This window comes from Hippopotamus amphibius, chromosome 6 (genome assembly GCF_030028045.1).
Source record: "Hippopotamus amphibius kiboko isolate mHipAmp2 chromosome 6, mHipAmp2.hap2, whole genome shotgun sequence".
NCBI lineage: Eukaryota > Metazoa > Chordata > Mammalia > Artiodactyla > Hippopotamidae > Hippopotamus > Hippopotamus amphibius.
The window spans coordinates 53,485,233-53,505,872 of record NC_080191.1 but is presented as its reverse complement, the minus strand read 5'-3'; the positions used below and the strand labels follow the sequence as shown (position 1 = coordinate 53,505,872).

Below are 20,640 nucleotides of genomic sequence, written 5' to 3'. Positions count from 1 at the left end.
ATGTTTGTAATCCTTTTCTATTGCGTGATTTTTTTTTTTTTTTTACCGTAACTGAAATCATAAAGTAACCTGCTCTTTTCAATTATCAGTGCATCCTAATAATCTTTCTATGTTGAGTTGGTCTATTCTCCTAAATAGTAGCTGTACAAAGGACTAAAGAAAAGGAAATAAGAGCACAGAAGCAAGTATCTTCAGTGAAATGTCTCTTTCCAAGTCTATTAACCATTATGCAAATGAATATTTTTTACTGTTGGGTTTTGAGAGTTCATTATACATTCTAGAGACTAATCCTTTGTCAGATATGTGTTTTGCAGATATTTTCTTTAAGTGTGTAGCTTGTCTTTTCATTGTTTTAGCAGAATTTATCACAGGCAGAGGATTTTAATTTTGGTAAAGTCCAGTATTTCCTTTTATAAATTATACTTTTGGTGTCAAGTTCTTAACTCTTTGTCTAACCCTAGATCCCCCAAATTTTTAATTTTTTTCTTTAAAGTTTTATCAGTTTATGTTTTACATTTAAATCCATAATCTATTTTGAGTTGATTTTTGTGTGATGTGTGAGACTTAGGGTTCATTTTGTGTCGATACATGTTCAACTGCCCCAGCACCATTTGTCAAAAAAGGATTTATTATAGCAAAGGGAACTATATTCAATATCCTGTGATAAATTATTATGGAAAAGAATATGAAAAAGAATGTACATATGTATGTTTAACTGAGTCACTGTACTATACAGCAGAAATTAATACAACATTGTAAATAAAGTGTACTGCAATAAATTTTTTATACCTTTCTCAGAAATTATTTGGGCATATTTCTGTGAGTCTGTTTATGGATTCTCTGTTAGGTTTCATTGATATATGTATCTGTCTCTCAACCAGTACTCCGCACAGTCTTGGTTACTACAGTTATATACTGTTTTATATAGTAAGCTTGAAATTGCGTAGACTAATTCATCCCATTGTATCCTTCCTTTTCAGAATTATTTTAACTGTTCTAGTTCCCTTTTTTTTTCATGTGAATTTTAGAATCAGCTTTTCTACACCTACAAAGAATCTTGCTGATATTTTGATAGGAATTACGTTAAACCTATATGTCAGTTTGGGGAAAATTGACATCTTTGTTACATTGTCTTCCAACCCATGAACACATTATCTCCTTTAAATCTGTGATTTCTTTCATCAGCATTGTGTAGTTTTCAGCATACAGGACTTGCATATCTTTTGTTAGATATTAAACCTGAGTATTTCATTTTTCTAAGTGATTATAAGTGCTATTGGTTTTTGTTTTTGTTTTTGTTTTTTGTGGATAACTTACTTTATTTCTCTGCTTCTCATTTAAATATCCAGCGTGTTCAGAATTAGGTTCATAAAGCTGCATGAGGGTATTCTTGAGCCAGTCTCTCATCCTTAGAGGAAACTGGGTCACTTCAAAGTCTGTACAAGCAGGAATAGCTGAATTTTTTATCTGCTTGTGGTGAGAACTTTCAAGATCTACTCTCTTAGCAACTTTCAGGTATACCATACAGCAGTGTTGACTACTGTGTTGTACATCACATCAAACGTTTATTTTTTGACCCTGCTGCATGTTGCATACATGTTGGCAGGAGAGCTCTGCTCATCTGTCTCTCTGAGGCTCAGGGTGGGGGAGACACCACCATCTCAACACCATCTCAGCACGAAATGAAGAGGGCTTGGAACGCCATACATCAGCTCTTAAATGCTCTGCCCAGAACACACATGGATGATTTTTGTTCAGATTTCACGGGACAAAGCAACTCATATGGCTGCATTTAACATCAAGGGAGCTGAGAAATTGAATCCTCTCATGTGTCTGGAAGGATAGGAGAGGTTAGTGAGCACTGCGAACGTGGAGAATCACTTAGCGATCAGGAGATCCAAACACAGCTGAGAGTATCCTGGGGAAGGAAGACAATTAAAAAAACATTCTGGAAGAATATGCTATCATTAAAACTTCTTGGCAGAGGCTCGACTTGGAAAGAGGACAACTAATTTAACAAAATTCCGATGATTCATTTCAGTTATTAAGTGGATAACATTATGGTAGTGGTTCTGAACCCTGGCTGCACATTAGAATTGTCTAGGTTACTTTAAAAACAAATGAAAAAACAATGCTGAGGTTCCAACCCAGTCCAATTAAGTCAGAATCTCTCACAGTTAAAGCCTGGGCATTCATCTTTTTCTTTTTTTTTTAAATAAATTTATTTATTTATTTATTTATTTATTTATTTATTTATTGGCTGTGTTGGGTCTTCAGTGCTGCACATGGGCTTTCTCTAGTTACAGCAAGCGGGGGCTACTGTTTATTGTCATACGTGGGCTCCTCATTGCAGTGGCTTCTCTTGTTGCAGAGCACAGGCTCTAGGCACACAGGCTTCAGTAGTTATGGCACACAGGCTTCAGTAGTTGTGGCTCATGGGCTCTAGAGTGTGAAGCCTGGGCATTAATCTTCTAATTTTTAAAAAAGTCTTTCCAGTTTTTTTTTTTTTAATAAATTTATTTACTTATTTATTTCTTGGCTGTGCAGGCTTTCTCTAGTTGCAGCTAGCAGGGGCTACTCTTCGTTGCGGTGCCTGGGCTTCTCAGTGCAGTGGCTTCTCTTGTTGCTGAGCACAGGCTCTAGACACGCAGGCTTCAGTAGTTGTGGCACATGGGCTCTAGAGTTCAGGCTCAGTAGTTCTGGTGCACAGGCTTAGTTGCTCCATGGCATGTGGGATCTTCCTGGACTAGGGATCGAACCCATGTCCCCTGCATTGGCAGGTGGATTCCTTTTTTTTTTTTTTTTTTTTTTTTTTTTTAATTTTTTATTTGTTATTTTTTACAGTAAACTGCGTATATTTAGAGTGTACGATTTGGTATCCCAGTCTCCCAATTCATCCCCCCCAACCCTCCCCACTTTCCCCACTTGGTGTCCATATGTTTGTTCTCTACATCTGTGTCTCTCTTTCCGCCTTGCAAACCGGTTGATTTGTACCATTTTTCTGTAGTCCACATATATGTGTTAATATACGATATTTGTTTTTCTCTTTCTGACTCATTTCACTCTGTATGACAGTCTCTAGGTCCATCCATGTCTCTAAAAATGTCCCAGTTTCATTGCTTTTTACAGCTGAGTAATAGTCCATTGTATATATGTACCACATCTTCTTTATCCATTCATCTGTTCATGGACATTTAGGTTGCTTCCATGTCCTGGCTATTGTAAATAGTGCTGCAATGAACATTGGAGTGCGTGTGTCTTTTTGAATTATGGTGTTCTCTGGGTATATGCCCAGTAGTGGGATTGCTGGGTCATATGGTAGTTCTACTTTTAGTTTCTCAAGGAACCTCCATACTGTTCTTCATAATGGCTGTATCAGTTTACATTCCCACCAGCAGTGCAAGAGCGTTCCCTTTTCTCCACACCCTCTCCAGCATTTACTGTTTGTAGATTTTCTGATGATGCCCTTTCTCACCGGTGTGAGGTGATACCTCATGGTAGTTTTGGTTTGCATTTCTCTAATAATGAGTGATGTTGAGCAGCTTTTCATGTGCCTCTTGGCCATCTGTATGTCTTCTTTGGAGAGATGCCTATTTAGGTCTTCTGCCCTTTTTTGGCTTGGGTTGTTTGCTTTTTTGATATTGAGCTGGATGAGCTGTTTATATTTTTGGAGATTAATCCTTTGTCTGTTGATTCGTTTGCAAATATTTTCTCCCATTCTGAGGGCTGTCTTTTTGTCTTGCTTCTAGTTTCCTTTGCTGTGCAGAAGCTTTGAAGTTTCCGTAGGTCCCACTTATTTATTTTGTTTTTATTTCCATTATTCTAGGGGGTGGATCAAAAAAGATCCTGCTGTTATTTACGTCGAAGAGTGTTCTTCCTATGTTTTCCTCTAGGAGTTTTATAGTGTCTGGCCTTACATTTAGGTCTTTAATCCATTTTGAGTTTATTTTTGTGTATGGTGTTAGGGAGTGTTCTAATTTCATTCTTTTCCATGTAGCTGTCCAGTTTTCCCAGCACCACTTATTGAAGAGACTGCCTTTTCTCCATTGTATATCCTTGCCTCCTTTGTCCTAGATTAGTGGACCATAGTTTATCTCTGGGCTTTCTATCCTGTTCCATTGATCTATATTTCTGTGTTTGTGCCAGTACCATACTGTCTTGATCACTGTAGCCTTGTAGTATAGCCTGAAGTCAGGAAGCCTGATTCCACCAACTCTGTCTTTCCTTCTCAAGATTGCTTTGGCTATTCAAGGTCTTTGGCGTTTCCATACAAATTGTAAAATTTCTTGTTCTAGTTCTGTGAAAAATGCCATTGGTAATTTGATACGGATTGCATTGAGTCTGTAATTTGCTTCGGGTAGGATAGTCATTTTCACAATGTTGATTCTTCTAATCCAAGAACATGGTATGTCCCTCTGTTTGTGTCGTCTTTTGATTTCTTTCATTAGTGTCTTATAGTTTTCTGAGTACAGGTCTTTTACCTCCTTGGTTAGGTTTATTCCTAGGTATTTTATTCTTTTTGTTGCAATGGTGAATGGGATTGTTTCCTTAATTTCTCTTTCTGATCTTTCATTGTTAGTGTATAGAAATGCAAGAGATTTCTGTGTGTGAATTTTGTGTCCTGCCACTTCACTAAATTCCTTGATTAGCTCAAGTAGTTTTCTGGTGGCATCTTTAGGATTTTCTGTGTATAGTTTCATGTCATCTGCGAACAGTGACAGTTTACTTCTTTTCCAATTTGGATTCCTTTTATTTCTTTTTCTTCTCTGATTGCTGTGGCAAGGACTTCCAAAACTATGTTGAATAGTAGTGGTGAGAGTGGACATCCTTGTCTTGTTCCTGCTCGTAGAGGTAATGCTTCCAGTTTTTCACCATTGAGAATGATGTTTGCTGTAGGTTTGTCATATATGGCCTTTATTATGTTGAGTTAGGTTCCCTCTATGCCCATCTTCTGGAGAGTTTTTATCATAAATGGGTGTTGAATTTTGTCAGAAGCTTTTTCTGCATCTCTTGAGATGGTCATGTGATTGTTATCCTTCAATTTGTTAATGTGCTGTATCACATTGATTGATTTATGTATATTGAAGAATCCTTGCATTCCAGGGATAAACCCCACTTGATCATGGTGTATGATCCTTTGAATGTGTTGTTGGATTCTGTTGGCTAGTATTTTGTTGAGGGTTTTTGCATCTAAATTCATCAGTGATACTGGTCTGTAGTTTTCTTTTTTTGTAGTATCTTTGGTTTTGGTATCAGGGTGATGGTGGCTTCATAAAATGAGTTTGGGAGTGTTCCTTCCTCTGCAGTGTTTTGGAAGAGTTTGAGAAGGATGGGTGTTAGCTCTTCTCTAAATGTTTGATAAAATTCACCTGTGAATCCATCTGGTCCTGGACTTTTGTTGGGAGATTTTTAATCACAGTTTCAATTTCATTACTTGTGATTGATCTGTTCATATTTTCTGTTTCTTCCTGATTCAGTCTTGGAAGGTTATACCTTTCTAAGAATCTGTCCATTTCATCCAGGTTGTCCATTTTATTGGCATATTGTTGCTTGTAGTAGTCTCTTAATGGTACTTTTTATTTCTGCAGTGTCTGTTGTAAGTTCTCCTGTTTCCTTTCTAATTTTATTGATTTGAGTCCTCTCCCTCTTTTTCTTGATGAGTCTTGCTAGAGGTTTATCAATTTTATTTATCTTCTCAGAGAACCAGCTTTTAGTTTTATTGATTTCTGCTATTGTTTTCTTTGTTTCTATTTCATTTATTTCTGCTCTGATCTTTTTTTTTTTTATAAATTTTTTTTAAGAACTTTGATTGAGATACAGTTAACAGACAATAAACAGCATATATTTTAGAGTGTACAATTTGGTATCCCAGTCTCCCAATTCATTCCTCCCAAACCCTCCCCGCTTTTTGGTGTCCGTGTGTTTGTTCTCTACACCTGTGTCTCTATTTCTGCCTTGCATTTCCTTTTTCATAGTTAGCATTTGCCTTACGTATTGAGGTGCTCCTATATTGGGTTCATATATATTTATAATTATCTCCTCTTCTTGGATTAATCCCTTGATCTTTATGTAATATCCTTTCTTGTCTCTTGTAACATTTTTTATTTTAAAGTCTATTTTATCTGCTATGAGTATTGCTACTCCAGCTTTCGTTTGATTTTCATTTGCATGAAATATCTTTTTCCATACCCTCACTTTCAGTCTGTATGTGTGCCTAGGCCTGAAGTGGGTCTCTTCGAGACAGCATATATATGGGTCTTGTTTTTGTATCCATTCAGCCAGTCTGTGTCTTCTGGTTGGTGCATTTAGTCCATTTACATTCAAGGTAATTATCGATGTGTATGTTCCTATTACCATTTTCTTAATTGTTTTGTTTTTGTTTTTGTAGGTCCTTCTCTTCTCTTATGTTTCCCGCTTAGGGAAGTTCCTTTAGCATTTGTTGTAGGGCCGGTTTGGTGGTGCTGAATTCTCTTAGCTGTTGCTTGTCTGTAAAGCTTTTGATTTCTCCATCGAATCTGAATGAGATCCTTGTTGGACAGAGTATTCTTGGTTGTAGGGTCTTCCCTTTCATCACTTGAAGTATGTCATGCCACTCCCTTCTGGCTTGCAGAGTTTCTGCTGAGAAATCAGCTGTTACCCTTATGGGAATTCCCTTGTATGTTATTTGTCGTTTTTCCCTTGTTGCTTTTAATAACTTTTCTGTGTCTTTAATTTTTGTCAATTTGACTACTGTATGTCTTGGCGTGTTTCTCCTTAGGTTTATCCTGCCTGGGAATCTGTGTTTCCTGGACTTGGGCAGCTGTTTCCTTTCCCATGTTAGGGAAGTTTTCAACTATAACCTCTTCCAGTATTTTCTCGGGTCCTTTCTCTCTCTCTTCTCCTTCTGGGACCCCTATAATGTGAATGTTGGTGCATTTAACATTGTCCCAGAGGTACCTTAGGCTGTCTTCAGTTCTTTTCATTCTTTTTTCTTTATTCTTTTCTGCATCAGTGATTATCACCGTTCTGTCTTCCAGGTCACTTACTCGCTCTTCTGCCTCAGTTAACCTGCTATTGGTTCCTTCTAGTGTATTTTTCTTTTCAGTTATTGTGTTGCATGTCTCTGTTTGTTCTTTAATTCTTCTAGGTCTTTGGTAAACTTTTCTTGCAACTTTTCGATCTTTGCATCCAGTCTTTTTTCAAAGTCCTGGATCATCTTCACCATCATTATTCTGAATTCTTTTTACGGAAGAGTTCCTATCTCCTCTTCATTTAGTTGTTTTTCTGGTATTTTTATCTTGTCCCTTCATCTGGTACAAAGTCTTTTTTGCCTTTTCATTTTCTGTATCTTTATGTGGCTGTGGTTTTCAGTTCCACAAGATGAAATACTGCTGATACTCCTTGATTCTGCTGTCTGGCCTCTTGTGCAGGAAGCTGTCTAGGAGGCTCCTGGGTGCTTCCTGATGGGAGGGACTGATGGTGGGTTGGGCTGGGTGGGCGGAGCTCAGTAAAACTTTAATCCGAATTGGTGGGTGGAGCTCAGTGACACTTTAGTCTGCTTGTCTGCCAATGGGTGGGACTGTGTTCCCACCCTGGTGGTCCTTTGGCCTGAGGCGACCCAGCACTGGGGCTTACAGGCTCTTTGGTGGGGCTAATAGTGGACTCTGGGAGGGCTCATGCCAATGAGCACTGCTCAGAACCCCTGCCGCCAGTGCCCCTGTCTCCTCCGTGAGCCACAGCTGCCCCCCACCTCTGCAGGCAACTGTCCAACACCAGTAGGTAGGTCTGGTTCAGTCTCCTGTGGGGTCCCTGCTCTCTCGCCCTGGGTCCTGGTGAGCACACTTTTTTGTGTGCCCTCTAAGAGTGGAGTCTCAGTTTCCCCCAGTCCTGTGGAGGTCCTGCAATCAAATCCAGCTGGCTTTCAAAGTCCGATTCTCTGGGGATTTCTCCTCCTGTTGCTGGACCCCCAGGTTAGGAAGCCTGATGTGGGGCTCAGAACCCTCAGGACTTCTGTGGTATAACTGTTCTCCAGCTTGTGAGTCACCACCCAGCATTTATGGGATTTGATTTTAATGCGATTGCACCCCTCCTACCGTCTCATTGTGGCTTCTCCTTTGTCTCTGGATGTGGGGTGTTTTTTTTGTTGAGTTCCAGTGTCTTTCTCTCAATGATTGTTCAGCATTTAGTTGTAATTCCGGTGCTCTTGCAAGAGGGAGTGAGCGCACGTCCTCGTACTCCGCCATCTTGATTCTCTAAGTTGTCAAATTTATGTCAAATTTATTTTTAGCAGCAAAAAGGAGTCTACCTTTTTTTTTCCCTAAAATGCTTATTTTTTGACTGCATTAGGTCTTCGTTGCTGCACACAGGCTTTCTCTAGTTGTGGCGAGCGGGGGCTGCTCTTCATTGCAATGCACAGGCTTCTCAGTGTGGTGGCTTCCCTTGTTGCGGAGCACGGGCTCTAGGCAAGCAGGCTTCAGTAGTTGTGACACACGGGCTCAGTTGTTGTGGCTCACGGGTTTAGTTGCTCCGCAGCATGTGGGATCGGACCAGGATCGAATCTGTGTCTCCTGCACTGCAGGTGGATTCTTCAACCACTGTGCCACCAAGGAAGTCCCCTACCTTCTTTTTAACGTCTCTAATGCTTTGTTTTACCTCCTAGTAATTGTTAATATTTTCCCTTAGAAACGTCAAAATTCTGAAATTCCATAGCTCCCCTTGGCTGACTTATTATAGAATTGCTTTTTCTTTCTGCCTAGCTGAAATTTGTTTTGTTTTGTCTGCAAACATTCCCTCAGCACTGTGTTTTCTGGGAGAAAACAAAGTGAGAACTATTGATAGGAAGTGGCTTATATTTGTGTTTTCCTGGGCTTGCAGTGTAAGTTCTAAATAGTCAGGGAGAGTGTCTTCTTTCTGTCCCCCACGGCTGCTTGCACAGAATAGATTTCTTGGTAAGTATCTGTGAGTGAATAACAACTTCATAAATACTTAGAAGAAAAGATAATCTCTATAAGTGTTACACAATACCTTCCTTGAATCTTTAATGTTACTATTGGATACTAAATATGTAAACTGTGAGACAGGTGCTTATTTGGTCACTTAGTATAAGACTGAATATCGTAAATATTGGTGGAGTCTAGACATTAATACTGACTTTAGACAGCACCAGTGACAGAGAAATTATCATGTTACGGGCAAAAAAATGTTACCGATTTCAGAGATGGGGTGACAATCCTAGTATAAGACTAAGTAAATGATTATTTACACCAGTATAAAGTTTCATAAATGTTCTTGGCTCATAAAATTAATGAGTATCTCAGCAGTTTTTTCACAGCACCTCTAGGACAAAGAGAATACCCATCCATTTATGAAGCTAAGTTCAAACAACTGTTTATGTCCCGACATCGCCTTTTGGACACTGCACACTTTCTCAGACCTTGGAGTCAGAGTGGGCATTCCACTCTCATCCCTCTTCCACGTTGATTTTTCCCAGTATATAGTTCATCACAGCAACTGCCAAAAACCCAGCTTCACAAAAATATGGCCTTACTGAAAGGGATGTAGCAGTCTTAATGTAGAAACTGAATTAACTCTAGCTGGTAGTTCACCCAGTGTTTAAACACGTTTTTGTTTTCCTCAGAAATTTGAAATATCCTGCATTGCTCTGTGAGTTTGCCATTGTGCCTTGGAGTGCTTTAGTGTGCAGCTTGTGGCTCTAATGACTGTTATCACAGAGGATGGGATGGAATCTCTTCTAAGGACTGAGGTGTCTCTTGGAGGGATGTAGCAATAGTGAGCAGAGATTTTAGGAGCGTCAGTGGGGACTGAGTAGGTGTTAAAGATTGAATAATCTTAGCTAAATAAACCATGTATCTTTAAAACTATCTCTTCTAAAGCTTTGAGATAAATGTCATATATATCTTAATATTCACTAGTGACCACAGTTTATCTCAATATTAATTTTTACTATTGTCTGTTCATATGCATAATATTTTTATTTTTCTTATGCACTGTGGTTCTACTTTTATGTAAAAATAAGAATTCAGTATGAAACTCTGATGTTGATGTAGAGGGATGACTTACAGTCTTTGATTCTGTCTTTATTACTTGTACTATTATTTTAGCTTTTTAAAAAGTGTCACTTGAGTCCAGTCTTTGCTTTTGACTCATAAACAAAATATAATTTTTGAGTCAGTCAAAAGCTCTTGTTTTTTTTCTCTATTTGTGTAGAACAAATCACCTGCTGCAGTAACAGAACCAGAGACAAATAAATTTGATAGTACTGGATATGATAAGGACTTAGTAGAAGCTTTGGAAAGAGATATAATTTCTCAGAATCCCAATGTTCGATGGTAAGTTATATCACAAGAGAATAATCGAGAGTTGCTTTTTGGAACAGAAAATGGAGCAATGCGTGGGTGTGCACTGAAGATCAGTCCTTGAGGATGAAACTCTAGGACGTACAACGTGAGCATGACACATAAGAAAAAACTTCACTTTGGTTCAGGCTGTACCAGTTTTTGTCTGAGGTTTTTAAATTTAATGAAATAAATAATAATAAAATTTTTATTTATTAAGTAAAAAATCCTACACACAGAATGGGAAGAAGATCACAGCAATGGCATATTTTGGGACATCCTGTAGTGGTAAAATGGCAGTCGTTCTTATGCATGTGTATTGCTTGTTATCTTTAGAGTTGTACAATGTATGCTGCTTTTATATCCTATCACTTAGAGCAGGGGTTCTCAGCTTTATTAATATTATATCTAAGGGATAAATTAGGAGTTTGGGATTAACATATACACACTGCTATATGTAGAATAGATAACCAACAAGGGCCCACTGTATAGCACAGGGAACTACACAATATTTTGTAATAACCTATAAGGGAAAAGAATCTGAAAAAAAATAGATATGTATGTATGTCTAACTGAATCACCCTGCTGTACACCTGAAACTAATACAACATTGTAAATCAAATATACTTCAATAAAAAATTTTTTAATTGAAAAATAAATGTTATATCTAATTGAAGAACTATTATTTATCACGTTATAAAGCTCCCTTTCCCACAGGCACATTCTGTTATATATATTTTGTTAAAACTTTATTTTTAGGTATAGTTTTGGGGATATTTTAAAATATTATCATGTCATAATATGCCATGTGTACGGGTTGTTGTAGTATAGTAGTTTTCTAGAGGTGGAGGTTGGAGGTGACTTCACAGCAATCTCTATGATACTCTTTAATCTTGGTGTTTACCTCTTGAGAGTGTTGGGGGCAAAGCAGCAGCAGTATTGCAACCTGTGTCTGCTTTATGCCCTTTTTATTCTTTATGGTTTTTTTAATGGGCTCATTATTTCTAAGTCATGGAATTTATGGAATGAGCATTTTGAAAACAGACATTTAAAATGAGATGGCGTAATACTTAAAGAGTAGGCCTATAGACCTGTGTTCTCATTCACCAAGCTGAAAATCATTACTGCCAAGAATTGAAGATTCAGGTTGTGCTCTTTCTATATACGGATAGGCGTGGCAGGCCTCACCACAGTGTGTTATTTCACTAGTGCCTATTAAGAAGCTTAGCATTCTGTGAGCAACATAAGATCATATACTTTCAGTGACTCTCAAGAATGACTACATAGAGTTAAATATGTGATCTAAGGTTATTGATAAAATATCTTCTCTTTTAGGGATGATATTGCTGATTTAGTAGAAGCTAAAAAGTTGCTTAAGGAAGCTGTGGTGTTACCAATGTGGATGCCAGAATTCTTTAAAGGCATTAGGAGACCATGGAAAGTAAGTTTATTTCTGTAACGGCATTGTGAAAGCAGATGGCAGATGCAATGCTATAGAAAGCCAGTATTGATCTGTCTTGGGGGAAGTGGGAGGAGATAGAGCAGGTAGAGAAAACTTTAAAATAAAAACTATATTGTGTTATTCAGAACTTTGTTTAGACCAAAAGCTATTGTAAGGTGTCCAGAATAAGAAGTAAATACAAGGTGATCTTCGGAAAGTTGAACATGTAGCAGATTTATAAGGAGCTTATATTTGCAAATATGAACAAGTAGCCTAATGCAAAAATACTCCATCTTACATGTTGTGTTGCAGAAGTTATATCTGTATTTCTTGGAATTGTTCTTAAGAAATTAATAAGCTATATCTACATCTAATGAGTGCTTTTTAAAAGTCATGTGCTGATCTGAAAAGAGACTGTCCAAAAAACTCTTGCGTTTGGGAAATGTGCTAATGGCGAACTCTGTACTTATTTTTAAAAATTCTTGAAATGTTAAGTGATAAGCAAGATACAAAACTGTCGACATACTTTCAGTACAACTATGTAAAAAAAAAAAATATTACCAATTTGTTTGAGCAAAAAGACTAGCAGGAAATATATCCAGATACTAATGGTACCTGTGTTAGGGTATGATATTATATTAGTACTATAATATTGATTATATTTTTTCTCAACTCTTAGTTCCAAATTTTTAATAATGTGTAGTAGTTACCTTACTTTTGTAATGGAAAAAGTAAATTTGTGTTACAGTATCCTTCTGTTTGTCTTTTACTTGTCTTAATATTATGTGTAATTTGGTTGAAAATTGATCCTTAGTAATGGAGTTCTTGTGAATTAGAATAATGGCAGATTAATCCTTTGCTGATGCTGTTATATTCCCAACAGGGAGTGTTGATGGTTGGCCCACCTGGCACAGGAAAGACCCTTCTTGCTAAAGCAGTAGCTACGGAATGCAAGACAACGTTCTTCAACGTCTCTTCATCAACTCTGACTTCCAAATACAGAGGAGAGTCTGAGAAGCTTGTTCGTCTTCTGTTCGAAATGGTGAGTATTTGAGACAACTAATGATTCTTTACCTCTAGAAGGGGAGAGAGTGAGTTGTAACTAACTCCAGTGTGTAGAATTGCTAGGCAGGATGCGCTTGTGCCCAGAGTGTGATTCCTGTGCCCTTGAAGCTAGAAAATTTTTATTCAATATTAACATGAATAACTTGCATTTCTCTTTGACTCCTTTTCTCTGGAGGAAGGGCTGTCTTGTTAGTTTATGGATATGCTCACATTATGGGATCTGCATTTCTAATCTGCAATAGGAATGTGAAATTACTATGTCTTTTATTTATTTTTTTAAAATTTATTTATTTATTGGATTTATTATTTTTTTATTGGCTGTGTTGGGTCTTCGTTGCTGCACACGGGCTTTCTCTAGTTGCTGAGAGTGGGGGCTACTCTTCATTGTGGTGCGTGGGCTTCTCGTTGCAGAGCACGGGCTCTAGGCACATGGGCTTCAGTAGTTGCAGCACATGGGCTCAATAGTTGTGGCTCACGGGCTCTAGAGCACAGGCTCAATAGTTGTGGCACATGGGCTTAGTTGCTCCGGCATGTGGGATCTTCCTGGGGCAGGGCTCGAACCTGTGTCCCCTGCATTGGCAGGCAGATTCTTAAACACTGCGCCACCTAGGAAGTCCACTATGTCTTTTAAATCAGGCTTAGTTATAATATAGTAAATGCAGAATTAGAACAATAATGAGAAAAGGTGAAAATCATAAGTAGATGTGGAACTGAGATTACCTCCAATCTATTAACTGTATCAAATACTCTGAATTTAATGACCCAGTTTTTGGATTAAGTTCTTTGCGTCTAACTTTGAGTTTCTTTTTCCTTCTTCCACTGCCACTCATATGAGTTATCAGGAGAAGAAATGTTCTGGTTGAGTGTTTGGGTTGAATTCAATAGCTTTTTAGACTTCAGACTTTGTTTCACTTACTACTTCCATCTTACCTCATTTAAGAAATTGTGTCGTTATGAGGATAGAGTTATGTTTATTATATAGATAGTGACAAAGATTTACATTCCTAGTCATAGCGAACAAAACCTTAGATGACCAAGCTAGTATTATACCAGCTCTTCCTTCCTAGGTTCAGAATAAAACAAAACAAAAACCCTCACAATCACAATTTCATGGTATCCATTTTCTGTAAGGGCTTCTTCCTGTTTCAATTCCCATTTCCTTTCTCCTTCAACTTTGGTAATTCATAAGGCAGGATGTACATTCTGACAGGTTCTTATGGGTTATTAATAGTCCATCCCACAATAGGAATCTAATGGAAAACCTCAGATCATTTTGAAAAATTCGCTTGTCATTTGCTTCAGGGGAAAAATTATATTGCCAGTATTACAGAATAACTAGGCCTTTTTAAAATGTAAGCTAAATAGGGTGAATGGCTAAGTGTGGAGTCTTTGGAGTCAGGTGGCCTGGGTTTAGATCCCATTTCTGTCACTTTCCTAGATGGCTAACTGTGGGAAAATTCCTCTCCTGACCCTTAGTTGGCTTTGTCTATAAGAAGAGGATGATAATTTAGGACCTACCTCTATAATGTTTGGAGGGTGAAATCAGCCAATACATGTAAACTGCTTAATACAGAGCCTGACTCATAGGGACTCATAAATATTAACTGTTACTGTTTGAGTTATTTGATTATTTTTTTAATGTAGCATTTTATATTAAGGGGAAAGGACTTTTCTTCTATGAGGGAAAACCTCTTACAAAGTGGTAATTTGCAGGGTTTTTTTTACAGTGCTGTTTGTAAAGACATATAAAAAAAACTTAGTTTTTACTGGCTTCCCTGGTATTGCCTAGGAAAATCTTAACCATCTTTAAATAAATCCTTGCTTATCTGGAGTGTGCTACTGTGAGCTGCCCACTTGAGCAGTGGCTCCGTCACAAACCAGTGCCTGCAGTTTGGAGCTTCTGCCTTTCTGAACTTTGGTTACAGCTCATTTGAAACCAGCTTGACTGCCTCTCTCTTGAGTGCCCCTCACCCAGAATTTCTCAAAGTGAACATGCCTCAAGGCCTGTATTTTGAATAAGGCCACTTAAATATTATTAAAATCTGTCCAGGGTTTTTCATATGACATGGTAACAAACACATATAAAAACTTGATTGTATAATTTTTGTTATATTATCAGGAACTTTCATTTTCAGGTGTCAGAAATCTAATCAAATGAGTTTAAGCAAAAAGAATAATATATTGGGTGATATAACTGGGAATTGTTTAGATTTTTAGGTCTAGCAGGATCCAACAATTCAGATGTCCTTGGGAATTGTTTCCCTCTGAACATTTGGCTCTTTTCACCTCTGGATTGTCTTTGACCCATTGGCAGCTCCGTATGGTGACTAAGATAGCCAGCAGAGGCTTGGGCCTTATTTTTGTTGTCCTCTGGTAACCCCTGAGAATTAGCCCTCATTTCTCAGTTGTTCCAGCAAAATTCCAGAGGTGAATGTTTGGTCTCTTCTGAGTCACATGCTTATGCCTGGACCCTCCTGGACAAAGTTGGCCTCTCTTGAAATAATGGAATAAGAATGAGAAAGAGAAAGACAAAAACAAAACAAAAAAACAAACAAAAAGAATGAGAAAGAGACGATTTGCAAATAAAAAAGAGCTTTTCTCATCAGAAAAAGGGGTGCTGTGCAGGCAGAAACAATTGGTGTCCTCTCCAGATCTCTCTACAGTACTTTCCTGGTCATCCGAAGCCAATTTTAAATGTGCCACATAGCCTCTGTTTTAAGTCAGACCTTTCTGCATATCCTCAGCATTTGGGAAGACTCAAACTAGTAGTTTTTGCTTAAAATTTAATTTTTGTCATTGATTCTGTTGGTAGATGGTTGCTAACTAGAATTTCAATTATAATTTAATTTTTTGTCCTTGATTCTGTTGGTAGATGGTTGCTAGCTAGAATTTCAGTTATAAATTTTCTTGCATGTTTGCTTTTTTCTTTCTTTCCCTCCGTCCAGTTTCTCCATCCCTGCCCCCCACCCCCACCCCCCTGGTCTGTTTCTTGAAAAGAAAGTGCAAAAATATTTGTACCTAGTATTTAAAATCCATGTAAGGATACCTTATTGAAAATGTATTATCCCTTATTATTATTATTATTATTATTATTATTATTATCCCTTTGGAGGGAATAGATCGCTTAAAATTCAAGTTTTTAACTAGAAAAGAAAGTGATATTTAAATATTAGGATTTTCCAAGTGAGCAGACTAAGACTAAATCTTTACTTTGGAAGCACAGTGCTTTCAACAGTTAATAGCCTCTTAGAGGATACTGAATTGTAACCTCATGGTCCCAAAGAATTGATGGACCCAGTACAATTGCATGCCCAAGTCTGTAATGTTCACTTGCTATTGTGGGCTTCTATTTTTAGAAGAACCTTTAAAATGCTATTTGATCACTTAAGCTCTGTTTTGAGAAATCTTTGCTATCATTTAGGTTTAAGCTTCCTTGTGCAGTGATTCTGTAAGTTTAGATATTTCGCTTAAAAAATGATTAGCAATAAACAGTTACTATAATAAAATGCTTATCAACTATATGCCAATAAAAGAAAATAAAGTCTACTAAAAACAAAAAAACAACAAAAAATAAATAAAATTAAGTGCTTCTTCAGTCGCCGTAAGAAACGGTGATACTATTGTCCTACACAGCTATTTACTAGATTAATACTTCACTAGATCTATTAGTTAATGGATCAGTCTCCCCTTTGGTTTGGGGAAGAAATGCATTTAAAGTACAAAAAATAAACTTGGGGGATATTATTCAGCCATAAAAAAGAATGACGTATTGTACATGCTACAATATAGATAAACATTGAAAACATGCTAAATGAAAGAAGGCAGACACAAAAGGCCACTTATTATATGATCCCATTTGTTTGAAGTGTCCAGAATAGGCAAATGCATAAAGACAGGAAATAGATTAGTGATTACCAGGGACTGGGGGAGAGAAATATGGGTTATTTTGGGGGGGCAATGAAAATGTTCTGGAATTTGATAGTGATGATGGTTACACAACATTGTTAATATACGAAATACTGAATTGTCACTTTAAAATGATTTAAATGGTGAATTTTATGGTATATGAATTTTATCTCAAAAAAAATAATTGAAGCCATTTAAATTGACTTTTCTGATTGACAGCTTAAGAGGTTAAAAATCATTTGACCCTTGAGCAACCTGAAGGTTAATCTGCATATAACTTATAGTCAGCCCTCTGTATCCACGGTTCCTCTACATCCTCGGATCAACCAACCACAGACTGTGTAGTACTGTAGAATTTACTATTGAAAAATATCCACATATGAGTGGACCCATGCAATTCAAACATAAGTTGTTCAGGGCTCAGCTGTACTTGTATTAGTTAAATGAAAAATGAAAATTTAATTAGAATTCCTTAGAGGGAATTATTTGATCTTATTTAAGGTAATGGTTCTCTTTAACAAAAATTTTTCTAGAACTTTAGGACACTTATCAGTGTCTGTAAATGTCTCCCCACCGTTGTTTTCCATATCATTGTCGTGTACAGGATAATCCTGTATTTATATGACTCATAAACAAATACCTATTGAATATAATCAGTTATAGTGTTGAATAGTATAAAAAATTGCCATATAATAATCAAGTATATGGTAAGTTTATATTTATTAGAAGCTATATTTTAGCTGTTCCAATTCTATCCTCTCTCCCCAGTATTAGGACAAGAGGGAGAGATGCACAGTGTGGCAGGCTCCTCAGCTGTTTTCTAATTGCTAAACTATAGATTACGTTTAAATGAAATAAAAACCTGGTGTTGCATGGTTTCTTCCTTTAGGCTCGATTTTATTCTCCAGCCACCATATTTATTGATGAGATAGATTCCATTTGTAGTCGCAGAGGGACCTCTGAGGAGCACGAGGCAAGCAGAAGGGTGAAGGCCGAGCTGCTGGTTCAGATGGATGGTATGCGAGTATATGTGCATGAGCTGACTAAGCTGTACTCATAGTGCTAACCCGGGGCTGGCGACTAGGTCCTGGAGGTCGACAGCAGTAAATTGGGTACGCTGACAGTGGTGACACACCAGAAATTGTGGCTGTTCATTCACAGGGCACCCCTTGTCATACACACTGATCTCATTTTTAGCCATGAAATTGAAACAAATGCAGATAAATTGGCCGTAGAGTGGGATATGTATGGTTTTGAAGAATTTTAAAAATTGCTGTGTAGTTGTGCTGAACTAGTCTTTTGATGAAATCTGTTTTGAGTCATATTTTTTGCATACTACAAAAAGTCTTTTTCTTGGACCACAAATTCACGTATGTACCAGTTAGCTTTGTAAGTCTTAGGTAGATTTGATGATTACACTGCTTTTAATGTTGTGCTAAATATAAATACTTGATGATCTTTAAGTAGTTGAGCTTTGTTTTGTATTTGTTTACTGTGTTCTTACCCTTCCTCAAGGTGTTGGAGGTGCTTCTGAAAATGATGACCCTTCCAAAATGGTTATGGTTCTGGCAGCTACTAATTTTCCCTGGGATATTGATGAGGCTTTAAGACGACGTCTTGAAAAAAGGATCTATATTCCATTACCATCAGGTATCTTCATTTGAATTGGAAAACTCACGTTAACTTTTACGTAGTTTTGCTTAGGAATTTAAAAATTTGGTATTAAATAACTTCCCTTTAAAAGACAAACGTAGGATGTCTGTCTTTATTTTAACTGGTTTGGCTGTATCTGGAGCCTAAAGCCTTGATACTAGGAAATTTAAAATTCAATGAAATACTTCGATTAAAAATATTAAAATTAATTAAAATTTTAAAATAAATTCAGTGAGAAATAGCTCTTAAAATTTTTAAACAAATGAGCTCTAAGAATTGGAAAAACAACTTCTCAAAGTAGACTAGAGAAAAATAAAACATTGCATATGTTGAAGGCTTATATTTTTAAATTTGTTTCTACCAATAGCTAAAGGCAGGGAGGAACTATTACGAATAAGTCTGCGTGAGCTGGAATTGGCTGATGATGTTGACCTTGCAAGTATAGCAGAAAACATGGAAGGTTATTCAGGTGCGGACATTACCAATGTGTGCAGGTATGAATTATTCTGGAAGCATAGGTGTTTTTTTCTTTTTTTGGAAGCACAGGTTTTTGTGGGTATAAACTTTTATTATGAAGTTTTTATGCTGAATTAAGATAAAGATCCATATTATAATATAGCCAGAGACATAAGTTTTGGTATTAAGTTAGTGTTGACTAACAGGCTCTCTCCTGTCTCTGTGATGCTTATTCTTTATTTTATGGTACACTTTTCATAAAATTCAGTTGCTTTCTTATTATATCCTTTTACTTCTTCCTGGGCTTTTTGCTCACATTTAACTGCTAAAAAAACCAACTCAAAAACGGCCTTGTAGTCCAGTACTGGATTCTGTGCACTACTACATATGTATATGTAGTAAGATAATTACAGAATAATATATGCATGGAAAAAATTTTCTGTTCACAGGTTTTTATTCAACCAAAAGATCATTTTGTCATTTTTTGTTTTTGCTTTTTTAATTTAAAACCCAGGGATGCATCCTTGATGGCAATGAGAAGGCGTATTGAAGGTTTGACCCCAGAAGAAATCAGAAATCTTTCAAGAGAAGAAATGCACATGCCTACAACTATGGAGGATTTTGAAATGGCTTTAAAAAAGGTTTCTAAGTCGGTATCTGCTGCAGACATTGAAAGATATGAGAAATGGATATTTGAGTTTGGATCATGCTAAATCTCACACGGAAACTGTGAGAAACCTGCATTTAAGTGTTTGAATAATAATTAAATGTAGTATTTCATTGCACCAAGCGCTATATTTTTTTAAACTTTCATAATGGTAAGAGTGGGAAAAGTATGATTCTGAATAAAGGCAGTTTTTTAAAGTTATGAGCAAATTTGTTTCACTTTAGCATTACTGTATTTCTCTTTCACTGACAACGTATGTTATAGCACAAATACTATTACTTAACTTGGAAAACTGTCTTATCTACACATCAGAGTATATCATCTTCTCTTCCACTGCCTGCGGCTGCCTTTCCTTCTAAAGAATAAGACTGGCTGTAGCTCCATAGGTGCCAGTGGATAACTGATAATTCCTGAACGTTTTTTACAAGTAGCCAGTTGATGCATGGACCACACCCAGTGTGCTTTCCTTCCTGCCTGGTGTTACCGTAACTTCCCTCCTCGTCCCGAGAGAGCTTTAAAGGCCCTTCATTTTACTGTGCATTTAAAAGGAAAAAAAAATACATCTATATACAGCCTTGCCTGCCTGACTATACTCTGATAGGTAAGAGGCTGCACTGTAGGCAAGTAGATACTTTTAAGCCTGTGCTGCTCACTGTACTCCAGTGAAACTCATTAACCCATCACTCATGGATACAAAGCATAATTAAAATATGTAGTAGTTAATGGCGCAAGTAAATGAAATAAAGGTTAATGGTATAAAATTTTAGGTAAGACTTCTGTTTATAATTACTTTAAGAAAAAACACTGGAGCATCCCAACCATAGGAAACAGCCTCAAGAAGACTGAGTATGCCATGGTCCCAAGCCTCCCAGCTAAGGAGAGAAGTCAGAGTGGGAATTGCTGACTGTAAAGCCTACACTCTCCAACAAAAGCCTCCTACATTGTTTTCACTGGAATCTACAAGCTTATGCTTAATGGATGAAATAAGACCGTCATCATTTAAAGTTAGAAAGGTGATTTGTAGCAATTTAGAGAGTGAGGAATAAAAAACTAAAGTGTTATTAGCTGGGTGACTTTAGGATCAAATTGTAAACCGCATACTATTACTTATTCGTCTA

General features: G+C 37.1%; 1 protein-coding gene across 1 annotated transcript in view; it reads left to right on the top strand.

Moving 5' to 3' along the window:
• Window positions 1-19,640, top strand: part of KATNA1 (katanin catalytic subunit A1) — a 38,366-nt gene extending 18,726 nt beyond the window's left edge. The window contains exons 5-11 of the mRNA XM_057739913.1: window positions 10,207-10,328; window positions 11,670-11,775; window positions 12,659-12,817; window positions 17,636-17,762; window positions 18,262-18,396; window positions 18,767-18,893; window positions 19,370-19,640. Of these exons, the coding sequence (XP_057595896.1) occupies window positions 10,207-10,328; window positions 11,670-11,775; window positions 12,659-12,817; window positions 17,636-17,762; window positions 18,262-18,396; window positions 18,767-18,893; window positions 19,370-19,568 (975 nt within the window). The 3' untranslated portion in view covers window positions 19,569-19,640. The remainder of the gene's footprint in view (window positions 1-10,206; window positions 10,329-11,669; window positions 11,776-12,658; window positions 12,818-17,635; window positions 17,763-18,261; window positions 18,397-18,766; window positions 18,894-19,369) is intronic.
• The last annotated feature ends 1,000 nt before the right edge of the window (window positions 19,641-20,640 follow it).